At 42.1% G+C, this 12,852-nt stretch overlaps 2 protein-coding genes across 2 annotated transcripts in view; both read right to left on the bottom strand.

Moving 5' to 3' along the window:
* Positions 1-522: 522 nt before the first annotated feature.
* Positions 523-1,255, bottom strand: TIMM13 (translocase of inner mitochondrial membrane 13). The gene is made up of 3 exons (XM_057376854.1): positions 1,044-1,255; positions 828-896; positions 523-757 (listed from the first exon to the last, which is right to left on the bottom strand). Exons 1-3 carry the CDS (start codon positions 1,167-1,169, stop codon positions 659-661), a joined length of 294 nt encoding a protein of 97 aa, XP_057232837.1. The 5' UTR covers positions 1,170-1,255; the 3' UTR covers positions 523-658.
* A 1,269-nt stretch (positions 1,256-2,524) lies between these two features.
* The window catches only part of LMNB2 (lamin B2), a 36,232-nt gene continuing 25,904 nt past the window's right edge, over positions 2,525-12,852 (bottom strand). Inside the window, exons 7-12 of the mRNA XM_057376847.1 lie at positions 12,580-12,800; positions 11,724-12,015; positions 11,137-11,244; positions 10,206-10,325; positions 8,740-8,841; positions 2,525-7,634 (exon numbers count right to left, since the gene is read on the bottom strand). Coding sequence (XP_057232830.1) covers positions 7,593-7,634; positions 8,740-8,841; positions 10,206-10,325; positions 11,137-11,244; positions 11,724-12,015; positions 12,580-12,800 — 885 coding nt within the window. The 3' untranslated portion in view covers positions 2,525-7,592. The remainder of the gene's footprint in view (positions 7,635-8,739; positions 8,842-10,205; positions 10,326-11,136; positions 11,245-11,723; positions 12,016-12,579; positions 12,801-12,852) is intronic.

The raw sequence follows: 12,852 nt of genomic DNA on the forward strand, positions 1-12,852 counted from the left end.
TCTGTGCCAGAGCTAAACCAGAAACTACAGAGTATCACAGCCACACAACACGCTTTATTCTCTAAAGAAATGAACTGAAGYACTTTCCCAACCCTGTTYACCCCCAGCTGTGCTCTTACAACTRTTTCTGAGGCTGTCCTGCTCCCCAGCACTGTGCCTGAGCTGAGTCAAAGCYTATGAGCCCAAAGAGAGCCCCACATAGTGTACACCGATACAAGGGACTGAAGAGTAAAAGTGGCACGTGGAGAATCTTCTGGCAGCTCTTCCACTAACGAACACGGACAATGTAACTACCTGATGGATTGGGTCCATGCTAGAATCCCAAGCAAGGGCACGGTGTTGCTGGCTTGGCTTGGCCCATTTTCCACAGAAGGCTCCTTGCCTGGCAGAGCCTTGTCAGCAGGGATTTATCAAYTGATATAATGCCTTGGGCCAGACTGGCAGTTGGGAATGGCAAAAAGTAAACCAGCTCATGGGAAAAAAATCACTCTCCTGGAGCTGGTGCTAATAAAAGCCAAGGGATGCAAAAGGTTCAGCGAGGTTTTATTGCTCTGCCATGGCAGGGACTGGGAAGGCAGCAGAATTGCCCACTGACCACCTGGACTGGCCGCTCATCCCTTCCCCACATGGTCCCTCTGGGCCCGGAGGCCGGCAGSCGTCACATGTTGGCTCTCTCCCGCTGCAGCCGAGAATTGTAGGCTCGGGAAACTGTGTTCCAGGAGTCCATGTAGCGGTCCATGCACATGGCGATGCACTTCTGCGGGACACAGAGCCTCAGCGGCCGCCCCGAGCTGSGGGCCGGCCCCGCTTCTCCCGCTCGTCCTCACCTGCTCCGAGTTGTCCAAGGCGCCGCCSGGCTTCCCGATGCACTTCCGAAAGCACTTGTCCGTCATCCGCTGCGGAGAAAGCCCGTGAGCGGGACCACGGCCCGGTGCCGCTGCCGGAGCCCCCGCCACAAGGGCAGCGGAGCGGCCCGGCCCTCAGCCGAGACCCGCACCGGGACCCGCACCGGGACCCCCGCCCGCCCCGCCGCCCCTCCTGACCTGCAACAGCTCCTGCGCGTTGGCCACGGCGATCTGCACCTTCACCTGCTCCATGATGAGTCCCGGGTCCAGCTTCCCCCCGCCGCCTCCTCCGGAGCCGAAGTCGGAGCCGAAGCCGCTCTCCATGTCCAGTCACGGCGGCGGGCGGGCCCTGCGCTGCGGGCGGGAGCAATGGCGGCGCCCGGGACTGCGGCTCCCGGCGGGCCCCGCGCTGCCTCAGCCTCCTGCTCCTCCTGCTCCTGCTCCTGCTCCGCCTCCTGCTCCTCCTGCTCCTGCTCCTGCTCCGCGCCGGGCGGGACTGAGCGCTCCGCGGGGCCGGTCAGCGCCGTGCCAGCCTGGGCACACCCGTCCCACGGCGGCTCCTGGCCCGTGTCACCGAGCGCTGGTGCCACCGCCGGCCCCGAGCGAGCTCCGAAGGCACTCCCGGGGCCGGGCCCGCGTCAGACAGCAGAGTTCGAGTGCCGAGGTTCAGAGCAGCCCCACGAACTAAGGCAACGGGAAGGGGCTCTAAACCGGCGTTACTAGAGTCACAAACGCTGCCCAGCTGCACCCTGTGGTGAAACACGGGCTCTACTGGGATCCCCGCAGAGAGAAACTTCCCTGTGGGTTCTCTCTGGAATTCATCTTTCTGTCCTTCGAGTCTTCCTTCTGCTTTACGTGACTTGGGTGAGAGACCCATGCCTTAAAGTTTGCCTCGATTCTATTACTCTTACCTCCATTAAGTAAGAATGCTATGGTACGAGGTAGAAGCAAATGGGAGAGGACAATGCTATGGAGCTTTTTCATGGGTGAGATGTGATGTGCAGGAAGGAGGTGGCATGTGAGGAGGGGACTGAGTATGACAGCAGAGCTAAAGCCAGAACTATGCTCATCTTCRCTAGCTGGAGCCCACACTCAGAGTATTATAAACCGTATCATCCCATCTTTGGATGTGCCCACTTCAAACAGGAGCCATTCCTTCCACCTCACAGAAGCATCAGCAGCTAGTGCTAATGATGGGGCAGCCGCTTAAAGTACAATTTAAAATGAGTACGGACTGGAAAGTGGACTGGAAGCTGAGCCACATTGGCAAATGTATCGGCTCATGGCAATGCTTCTGCCTATCCCTAAGAATCCATCCCTGCCCGGGATTGGTATCTGCACTCATTTAGCATCAAATAGGTTAAATAAAAAAAAACCCTTCAGTACAGTGGTGATGAGAAAGCAAGGGGATGTTTAGCTGCTCCAGCTCCTGATGTTCTTCCCCCTGCTTTTGTTGGTGCTGCTCAGAGGACAGCACGTTCCACCAGGTTTAAAGAAAGCGTTCATTTGCTTCTGCTGGAGCACATTGTGCCATCCCTCCTGTGATTCAGGTGATCACTCTTGGGAGCACATACAACAGGTCTCTGTGTCCTCTCCCCAAACTTAAAGGCCTCCTTAGATGAATCACCTCAAACAGCCCACGTGCCCTGTGTGTTGGTTAACAGACAGAAGGAAACCAATAAAATGCAAAACATTTATTCGAGTGTGTTGTACAAAAAGTTTCCAGTCATAAAATGTATATTACAAATCATTGAAAAAGACAAGACATTTGGCATGCATATTCTAAAAAGAAAAAAACAAACCATTTTGAAATGATAAAGTCTAGGTCATGATGTATTTCTAAGTTTCAAGTGAACATTTTCATAATTTTGTCTTTGTGTTTCTGTTTACAACCTTTTTCATAATCCCTATTTAAAAAACTTGAACCTTTCAAAAACTTATCTGCAGCAGCTGACTCGAGGTGGCTACTGCATTCCACAGTGCCCTCGAGCCAGACCTATCTAAATCAAAATTTTGTTTAAAAAATWTAAAATAAAAATCACAATTCAAGTCACAAGGCATCACTGCTATGAAAATAAGAGATCAACTGTGTTTTGTGCCCAAAGGGAAAGCAGTTTGGCTTAAACTTGCCCAAAATAATTATTGCTTGTTATTTTAGCATAATGATCTGGGTAGCTGAAAATACAGTAACATCTGCCTTACCAACACAGACTTGTCACTTCAGTAATAGCTAACTAGAAAATCTGGAAGTTCAATAAACATTTTCTGGAACTCCAATTCACTACTTGTGCTATTCTGAATGGAGGCTTTGAATATCAAGCATCTTTTTCASTCTAGACCTTAGCATTTCAAGAAAGGCATTATGTTTACAAATAATAATTGCATGTAAATATGGTCTTGTATAAAAAAAAACAACAACCACCTTTAAATAATTTTAAACTGGTTTAAAGCTAAGCATATTGAAGGGCAAATAAAAATTCTGTTTCCCAGGCCATTTTAAATGAGAAAACAATCTCTCCAATATAATTTGTCCTGACATTCAACTAAAACAGTGCTTTGAAAAATGCAATCACTATCTCACCTTCCGCTCACTGGTTCACAAGGCTTTGCTCACACAGGGTTTGGACCCAACAGTGTCAATAAAATGCAGGATCAAATAYGGATAGGCCTCTGTTTAGAGATAAGACTTTCAAAAGAAGATACAAAAAGAAGAGAGAGAATGGTTTAACAGTGAAGACATGAGAGAAGTGGCTACAAGAGATCTAGAAGAKACAGCATGCATGTTTTCCTACAGCATCAAAACTTTCCTGATGCACCGATTCTCCAAGGTCCTGGGGTGTAGAGAGGATTTTTACAGGTCTCTTCCAACCCCCAACCTCTGTTCAGGTTGCAGTTAAAGGGCCTTTGTACAAGATGAGCATTAAAAAAGAGAAAAATGTGTATAAAACCCAGTAAGATCCCTGAACTGAAGATGAAGTGTCCCACTGCGCGAGGATGGACACCACACACAGTGATCTCCTTTCACAGTACATTCTGCTTCACGCTGCAGTACAATTCCCACACTGCTACCAGCTTGCACACATGCTCAGCTGGCTTTTATATCACAGGAAGCAGGTATTTATATTCTTCCTGAGGCATTTGGTTCCTGCTACAAACACAGACTATGCTGCCAACTGCCCATCTAATGGCAACACAGAGCTGAAGACAAGTAAGCAACRTGTCAGTGCAAATGATGGGTCCTGTCAGAGCCAAACTGGACCCCATGCAGGCATCAGGAGACCTGCTGGGAAACAGAGCTGTGAAGAAACAAGGGAAAACAGRAAATACAGCTGTGTGGAACAAAGGAATCACAAGAAATATGGATGCGCAGGCACAAGGGCATCCCAGCCACTCCACTCCTTGGAGTGTGGCACTGCAATGCAACAGTTAAAGGAACAAATGCAGAAGCAATAAAAAGTGGCATGAAATGCCAGRGACTCTGAAGCCACACCTCACTCCACAGGACATCACATTCCTGACAGGTCTGCAGATGGATGGACTTGTTCTGAGAAGCATTTTCATGTGGTATGAGCTTAGGAGGAGGCAGGATGCATATTTATTGTATTTTACATGATATTCTGTTATGATCTACACATAAGAAAAACTTTTTAGTAATTCATCCAGAATAAAGATTTATTTCTGGAATAAGAATATCCACATGGATAATAATGCTCAGGTAACTACTCTGATAATTATGATGTCATTTCCCTTGTCAGAGACACCTTAAAATCATTTTTCTACAGACAAATCAAATCTATTTCTCCTTCAAGCKCTATGCTAGGTATCAGCACTGGAGCAGAACTGCTGCCCATTCTCTAATTTCTTTAAGACTGGTTCATATGCAGGATCAAAGAGAAAAAGGAGGCAAGGAGACACTGGATTTTATTTGGACAAAAAACTTTACCCTGAAAATAGAAAGAAATGCTTGAAAGACAGAAAAAAAGAAATCATGCATTTTGGGTTGGTAACGCCACAAAACTGGCTCCCAGTCTGGCACAGGACAGGACCATTAGACTGAAGCTCAGTATCAAAAAGCAAGAAGCCAGGATGGTGGCTGGAGAAGGTGACACACAAAAAGAAAGTACATGGAATACAGTAGTTGTGTGTCTTGTAATTTACTGCCAGGAGTTATTTATCATACRTTTAGTAGCCTCTTAAAAAGCACTGTGTAACAGAATCATCCACATTCAGACTGCTGGCTTTTCCCATAGTGTCAATCACAGGTTTAGTTTGCCTGTATATACCTAAACATAGTCCTGAAGAATCAAATAAACTGTTTCCAAAGYTAAAGGACACAGTTCCAATTCTAAGGACAAATTCTGCAGACCATTACTCAAGGRAACAGTGCTCATCACAAGAGAACTGCAAGCACCAGTTCTTAAGGCTACAAGACACATTCCCCATACAGTAGCTATTAAGAAAACTATGGCTCAGGTAGCAAGAGGTTTTTCTTCATTCTAGCTGCCTTTCTGAGGCCATTCTTTACAGGAAACAAAAAGTGAAACACCACAGAAAAATGCAAATTAACTACACGTTCATTGCTTTAGTATTTAAGATCACAAAATAATCTTAAATTTACAGGACAATCTTAAAAGGATAAGCAGTCTGAAAACTGGCCCATGTAAAAAAAATATATAGATATGGAAAAAGCAAAAAGCCCTTAAACACTATGTCAGTATATTATAGAAGCTGTGGGTCAGAAAGGGAAATGGTGTCCAGTGGTTGGAAGGTGTGTTGCAAAAATAACTTTACATTGATTGCATTAATTTGCATAACAAAAAATTTAGAAAAGGTAATTGTAATAGTATGTCTGAGAAACATAATTTCACTAGATATATCTTACAGAGAGACATGATTTACTACATATTTAACCTTCTACTCAAGCAGAGTGGGAAAATTACATTAGAAAGAAGGCCAAGTACATCAATGCAGTTATCCCATCAGCCCAAACAGCAAAATCTCCACCCCGTTTTTTTGTCATGGRTCTTCTGATAGTGGAATAAAACATGATTCTAAATGTCTATTAGCWTAACTTCAGCAACTCAGTCATCCCACTCAAAGTAGCATCTCTGATTTATTTTTAAATGGCAAAATAAATCATGAAGCTTAAAGCCCCTTTTGTTCCCACCCTGCTTGCACAACAAAGCCATCAGTCAGAGCCACTAAACTGACTTTCTAGGTTATATCTGTCAGTCACAATATTGTTCAGAGAACATAATGTCCAAAAGCCACCGAAAACATCCAAACCTTGTCACTTGTCTGATGAGTAAACTATTTGAATGACAAGATCAGAGTTCAAGAGTGCAGGTAAAAACAGGATTCTATGGTATCCAGATTTTGTATCCAAACTAATAAGTAGCTGAAAGAACATCTGCATTCTTTGGAGCAGTCAAGTATTTTGCCTCGTGTTTGAAGCTGCACCACTGTATGAACATTAATCCTTATGGGCCTCAGAATTATCTCCAGAGAAATGCAGCAGCCAAAACTTTAAGCTAAATGGACACTGTCAGATAAAAAATGTATCCTATTAAAATAAAAATTACCTGCTACCCATACAATGCATTTTTTACAAAAAACATTATTTTCCCTTCRCTCCTTAGACTTTGCCTCCAGAACGTGAACACTGTGTCACTTCTATCCTTAACACAGCAGTTCCTTCGAATGTTTAAAAGCCATTAAACTATTTCTGCTCTATTTTGCAAAAATTGCTCCTTGGGATACCCAACATCACCCATTTGAATGTAAGAGAAGTATGAACAAATTGTATCTAGTTGTTWAAAAAAGTCAACATTTACCTGGGATAACCTTTAAAATCCCCAATATTTATCCTTGCCAGAAGTAAAAATCTTAATCAAATCTCTTTAAAGCTGAATATCTCAAAAACATTAAGTCACAAATACTGAATATCACAATTTGTGTCCATGATTTAACTTGTGAAAATGGCAAAATCTCTAAAAAACAAACAGTTTAAACTCTGGGTTTGACACTTAGGACAGTGTATATTCAGGATGCAGAACCCACCATCCTCCACCTTCTGAAATGATGACATGAAGTGACAGACCCAGATGTTTTCACCATTAGGCTGTCAAACCCTGGAGAAGGACACGATGGCATGGTCCTGAGTCAAAAATGGCTGAAATGAAACTTCCCTGTGTTCACTGCAATTGTGGAGCAGCACTTTGAATRAATCTGGGGTCTGATTTTCCTAAGCTGGGAATTGCTGAGGATACCAAGCAAAATACTAGCATTTCTGCAATTGTGGAGGAAACTCTGTGAATCTCTCCCAGGGCCCTGCAGATGAACACACTTCATTAAACTCCTTTTCTAGGGGTATTATACTTGTTATATATGTAATTACAGATTTACCATACACTCAAGGAATCTCATCTCWTTTTTGCTAAAAATCTCTTTTCTGCTTTAGGATTCTACATAAGACTTTAAACTCTGTATGGGGAAAAATATTGTATTCCAATATAGTGTTTCAACGAAGAGGGAAAAATAAAGAAATCTATTAAAAATTCTGGCAGTTTTGTTCAGTGAAGTTTTTTTAAATTTTTTTTTTTATAAAAATGTACTAAGGACTAAACTTCAAAGAAATCAGATGATGCATATAAAAATAGTTTTCAGTGGCTCTGGAAGGAAAAAATAGCAAAAAATAAAAGGAAATAAATGAAGGGAGAAAAGCGCAAATAATAGTTTCTTCTTTTTTCACATCACTGAGCATCCTCGAGAGGTTGTTCTGGGATCCCCCTAAAATAAAATTGACAGAGTTTAATTCAATTCTTACCAGTCATTCAGATTACAACTCTAGACTCTGGTTATCTTCTCAGTTGTCAAAAGCACTTTTTTAGTTTAGTTATATTAAGAGAACATCACTACTCTAGACTAAGCASAGCACGTGCCCCAGTCCACTGCCAGGACTGACACATTGCTCCTCTGGTTGTGGTTTCCTATGATGGGTTGACTGGTTGGTCTCCATATTTCCAACAGTGATACAGATGACAAATGAAAATTGTGATGTCATTAGCTCCAGACCAACATGTTCCTTTATTTCAAATACTGATTCCATTTGAGAGAGATCTCTGCTGTGTAGATGCTTTTTTGGGTAAGAAAAATCAGTTGCTTTATACTRCAAATACACTGCTCAATCTCTTTGGGACCAAAAAAGACTTGARAACTCACCTGCAAACCTGCATGGAATGGGTTCTTTGTGAAAAGAGCTACTAATGGCCATCAGTTAGAGGAGCAAATSACCTGAGTTTCAAATTTAAAGTATTTTCTGGTATTACCTATATCTTTCTCCTGTCTTTGCTCTGTCAGCTGCTGGTTGCTCATTTCACATTATTAAACTAAGGGTTATCAAAACAAACATATGGTATTATTARGAAAAAAAMMCAAGTTTATTCMGGTGTAGAAGGTATATTCTATCAGAAAACAAAGYTGAAGCTTGCAGCAAGGGAAGCACCCCCGTTGCTGGTTTTCAGTGGTTACCTGGTAATACTCTGTTTCCAGCAACAATGCCCCAGCTCTGTTGTACAGAGCAGCAGATACTGAACAGGAGGAACACTGCCTGCTAATGCTGCAAGTGTGTGATTTATAGCACAGAYACCCTGAGCTGGTATCAGCCACTGCCTGAGCTGTACCAGGATGGATCCAGCAGTAATTCCTGGCAGCASCACTCACATTGTCCTCTCTGTGCACTGCAGTGCTGCTGTGATGTTGCAAGCAGTCATTGGAAGAAAAGACCAGGAAGCTCAGAGAGCTGACAAAGYTGAAGGGGATCCCCTCTAAATCTTATGCCTGATTGATCCAACCAATGAGGCACAAGTTAAACATCTGGTCTGCATCTGATTACCTGCTGGTTGAAAAGGTCTTCCTCTCCATATTCTGCTTCATCTTCTTCCTCTTCATTCTCTCGCACGACTACTGATTTAGTAACGCTTCTCACTGCAACTTCCTTCACAAAATGACAGATAAGAGTCTTTAACTATCCCTTAAGGTTTTGCTATACCATCAATATAATATCCTAATTAAATTTTGGACAGTTTAAAGCAACTTGACCTAGATTTAACACTAGCTATGCATGCAATACTGGTAGTATCCTGCAAAGCACAACATGATTCCTATTTCTCTGCACTAAAAGGTATGGTAATGTAATTCAGACRCTGGAATATTTTTCATTACCCTGGGATTTAAGAGGAAGCAGACAAGTCAACAGTCAATAGATTTTACACAAATCTGTCACAGCAGACCCAGGTAGGAGTTGTCTGAGACACAGTGTACTGTGAGAAACTAGACTTTCTCATCATGATTACACAACATTAAGAATATTCCTAATTTCTGATAAAYATTCAATATCAATTGCATATGTTGGTTGTCAGCATGGTCTTACAAGAGAATTTTAAAACCCCAGGAAGCTTCCTTTTTTACTAAATTAATTTTAACACTTCTAAATAGTAAGAAACTCTTCTGCCTACTTCCATGGAAATCACAGGTGAAAATATCTAGTTGTGGAAAAAGTTGCCCTTAACATACACTTCTAAGCAGGGCCACTAAACAACAGAGAAAACAGACATGGATTTGAATTCTTTTCAGATACTAGTTTGATCACACAGTTTGAATACTGAGTGTGTTAGCCTTCTATTTATACTAATTACTCCCCTCCTACCTCATCCTGTACAAAGTTCTTCCAGAATAATGCCAGCAAGAAAGGCAGCACAAAAACTGATACAACTGTGGTCCCTTTCCTATTGCTATCAGATCACTGGGATAACAGCATGGTTATGAGTAACAGCCAAGGCATGATTCTCCCTTGCAAAAGTCATCTGCAGGGATASTTTTAAAAAAATTAACTGTGGGCAGATGTAGGACAATGCAGAATGCTCAAGAACCTTTGCCAAATGAGAACTTACAATATGCTTCCAACATGGATAGTTATCTTCCTACATTAATATTTACATTGCACCTCAGAACATCATAGGGACTATATAATGGAACTTTGAATTGCCAGAAATGCTTCTTTTCTTCTGTCTCTTCTGAAAGTACATACTCAAATTTCAAACAAATTCCCTACTAGCAGGGTATTCTTCTAAAATAGGAAAAATGTGTCTGTGGGCCTAATTACATGATCACAGCTTTCAAAAATATAAAAAAAATGTCAGAGGTATGTATAGATATTTAATAATTTCAGTATTAGTATAAACTGYCTTATATTAGAAGACAACAGGGGAGATCTTACAATCAGGATTTTGCCACTGTGTCATGCCAGCCCACCCTCAAGTCAGAGTTTGGGAGATAACCCAGCCCATGGCCACAGCTTACCTCTCCTTCAGAGTTCACGAGGTAAGTACGGATGTTTCCTCCAGTGCCCCAGCTGCCTTGATTCTTCCACACCAGAACAGAAGGGGGACTRTGAGACACGCCTGCATCTGCACCCCAGATCTAGTGAGGACAACAATCTGTAATTAGGTGTTTATGCAATTTTTYCTTTTAAATATACATGTCCTCCTAATTTTCCCACTTCTCTCTACATGCCAGATTTCTTTTCTGCATTCCAATAGCAGTTCTATCCTACTTTTAACTAMACTATTACTTGTAGTAAGGTATTAAAAAAATCTAATATTGCAATCATCAATTCTTTTCTGAATAAATTTCTTCTACCACTGTCTCAATGACTATACTGTATGGAGTCAAGGCAAAAAGTAGCATGTAGTGCATCAACTTGACCTTTCACATACAAATCTGAACAATTGATACCTAAGTAGAAATAGCTGCAAGTGATTAAAATAAATAAATTTGTTCTTCTTAAAGAACATCTGTTGCAGACTGAAAATAAAATGCAAAATTTTCGAAAATCAGCTACAGTCAAGACTGAGAATGTCTAGTGTTAACTACAGTCTACAAGTCTGAATGAAGACTCTGAACTGTTCCCATTTCTTTAAGAGGTTGAACAAGATTCGGTTTCCAAACCTGTAAAGGTGTTGGAAAACAAATAGTCCTTGACTCATCCCCTAAAATACCTTTTTCTTCAACTTCCTCTGTGCCCAAAAAAATGGCCTTAAACATAGAAATACTAAGATAGAAATTCGATTTTTGTTCTGCATTTTTATAACTGAAATCCTGCTCTTCTAAAATGAGATCCATGAAACCAAAAGTTAGACAACTAAATCAGGCTGTACCAAACTTCAAGATTTACAATTGCCACATCATCAACAGAAGAATATGTTGTTGACATACTGTAAATACAACTTACTGTAACAGTCTGCCCAGCTCTGAGGACATACTTAGGAGTAAATTTGTAYGCAATTTCTTCTCCATCTCCAATTTGTCTTTTCAGTCTCCAGTTACCCAAAGACTGATCCTAATGGAGAGGAAGTTATTCAGAGTGAACAAAACAGAACAAACARGCATAACAGGCATCAGAGTCTAGGTCTTTGTTATTAAAATAATAGGAAGATAAATTTATTTATATGGTTATTAGACATTTCCATTCTACTTTGAAAGTATTTTCCTACATCCAATTAGAGTCTAAAAGTGTAAATCCCATGAGGTAATTCAGCCAAATTTTAAAAACATGCGTTTCACACAACAAACTGCTGCTAGATAGCAGGTTGTATCTGTGAGCAATGTCCCAGCACATTTGGGACACAAACTGTGTTCTCTTCCTGCAGCAAACATTAGACCTATGTTAGCCCACCATTATGTTCAACTTTTCAAAGCCCCTGTTAATTCCTGCAGGATGCTGCACCCTGAGATGCTGCTCCTGCTCATGCTGCAAAGGGCTGTGTWACATCTCAATTTAGCTCCTCCTTGTTTTCTAAGAGTTCTGCTGATGCTCACCTTCTCCGAGTTGTTCTTCAGCTGAACATATTTGCCCTCCAAGTCTAACTCTTCTATGCTGATACTTCCTGTAGCTGAAGCTTGCTGGGACATTTGAAAGCTACTGCTACTGCTGCTGCCACTGATACTSCCAGTGCCAATGCCACTTGTTCCACTGCCAGAAAGCTCCTCTGCTTCAATTCGTTTTCTCTTGCCTCGGGAAGTGCGAACGAGTGAAGTGCTGCTGCTGCTGCTGCTGGAGGTAGCCCGAGAGACTGTGACACGGGAGGAGGGGCTTGGAGAGAGCTTCAACCTTAACACAACCAAGAAAGCATTTTAGTTAAGTCACCCAGAGAACCACAGACAAATCTACAATATCCTCAAGTAACCAGACTTCAATGTGCTCTGAGGSTGACAGTAGCTTCACTCTGTATGTCAAGAGGGCTGCACACATGAAGAGAGGGCTATCCATCCCTGAGGAATGTTCTGTCAGTATGACCATGTGACAWGGAAAGCAGTGCTACAGAAAACAACACACATCACTTAACCCTCCCTCCAGCACAGCTACTACTAAACACTCTATTCTCAGGCCACATAATAACAAATCACGAAAGTACAAGCACAAGTAAAAAGATGACATGAAGACTAAGCACAATATGAGATATACCACTGTACTCTGAGACCATTATAAAATCCCAAAATAAAGACAGTGTTCAGATGAGAAYAAATGTTCCATGCAAGACATTGTGGTGTGAAGCCAATATAACTTCAGTGAAAAGAAATCTGGGCATTCCTCCTCAAGTGGTAAAAAAATTAGTGTAAGAAATGAAAATAAAACTTGTGAGTCCTAGGAAAAGAAAGTGGAATCTGTACGTACCTTTCCTCTTCTCCTTCCAGGAGTTTTCGGTAAGCACTGATCTCCATGTCGAGTGCTAATTTAACATCAAGCAGCTCTTGGTACTCGGTAAGCTGAAGCTGCATCTGGTCCCTCATGTCTGTCATCTCCCTCTCCTTTGCATCCAGCATCTTCCTAAACTTCTCCCGCTCWCCAGCCATCATCTCCTCCAATTCCCGAATGCGATCTTCTGCTGCACTGGCCTAGGGACAAGCACAAGGGAAAGCCCACTTGGCAACCATGCTGGTCTCAAAA

Source organism: Malurus melanocephalus, unplaced genomic scaffold (assembly GCF_030028575.1).
Source record: "Malurus melanocephalus ecotype Western Australia unplaced genomic scaffold, MMel_1.1 scaffold_293, whole genome shotgun sequence".
NCBI lineage: Eukaryota > Metazoa > Chordata > Aves > Passeriformes > Maluridae > Malurus > Malurus melanocephalus.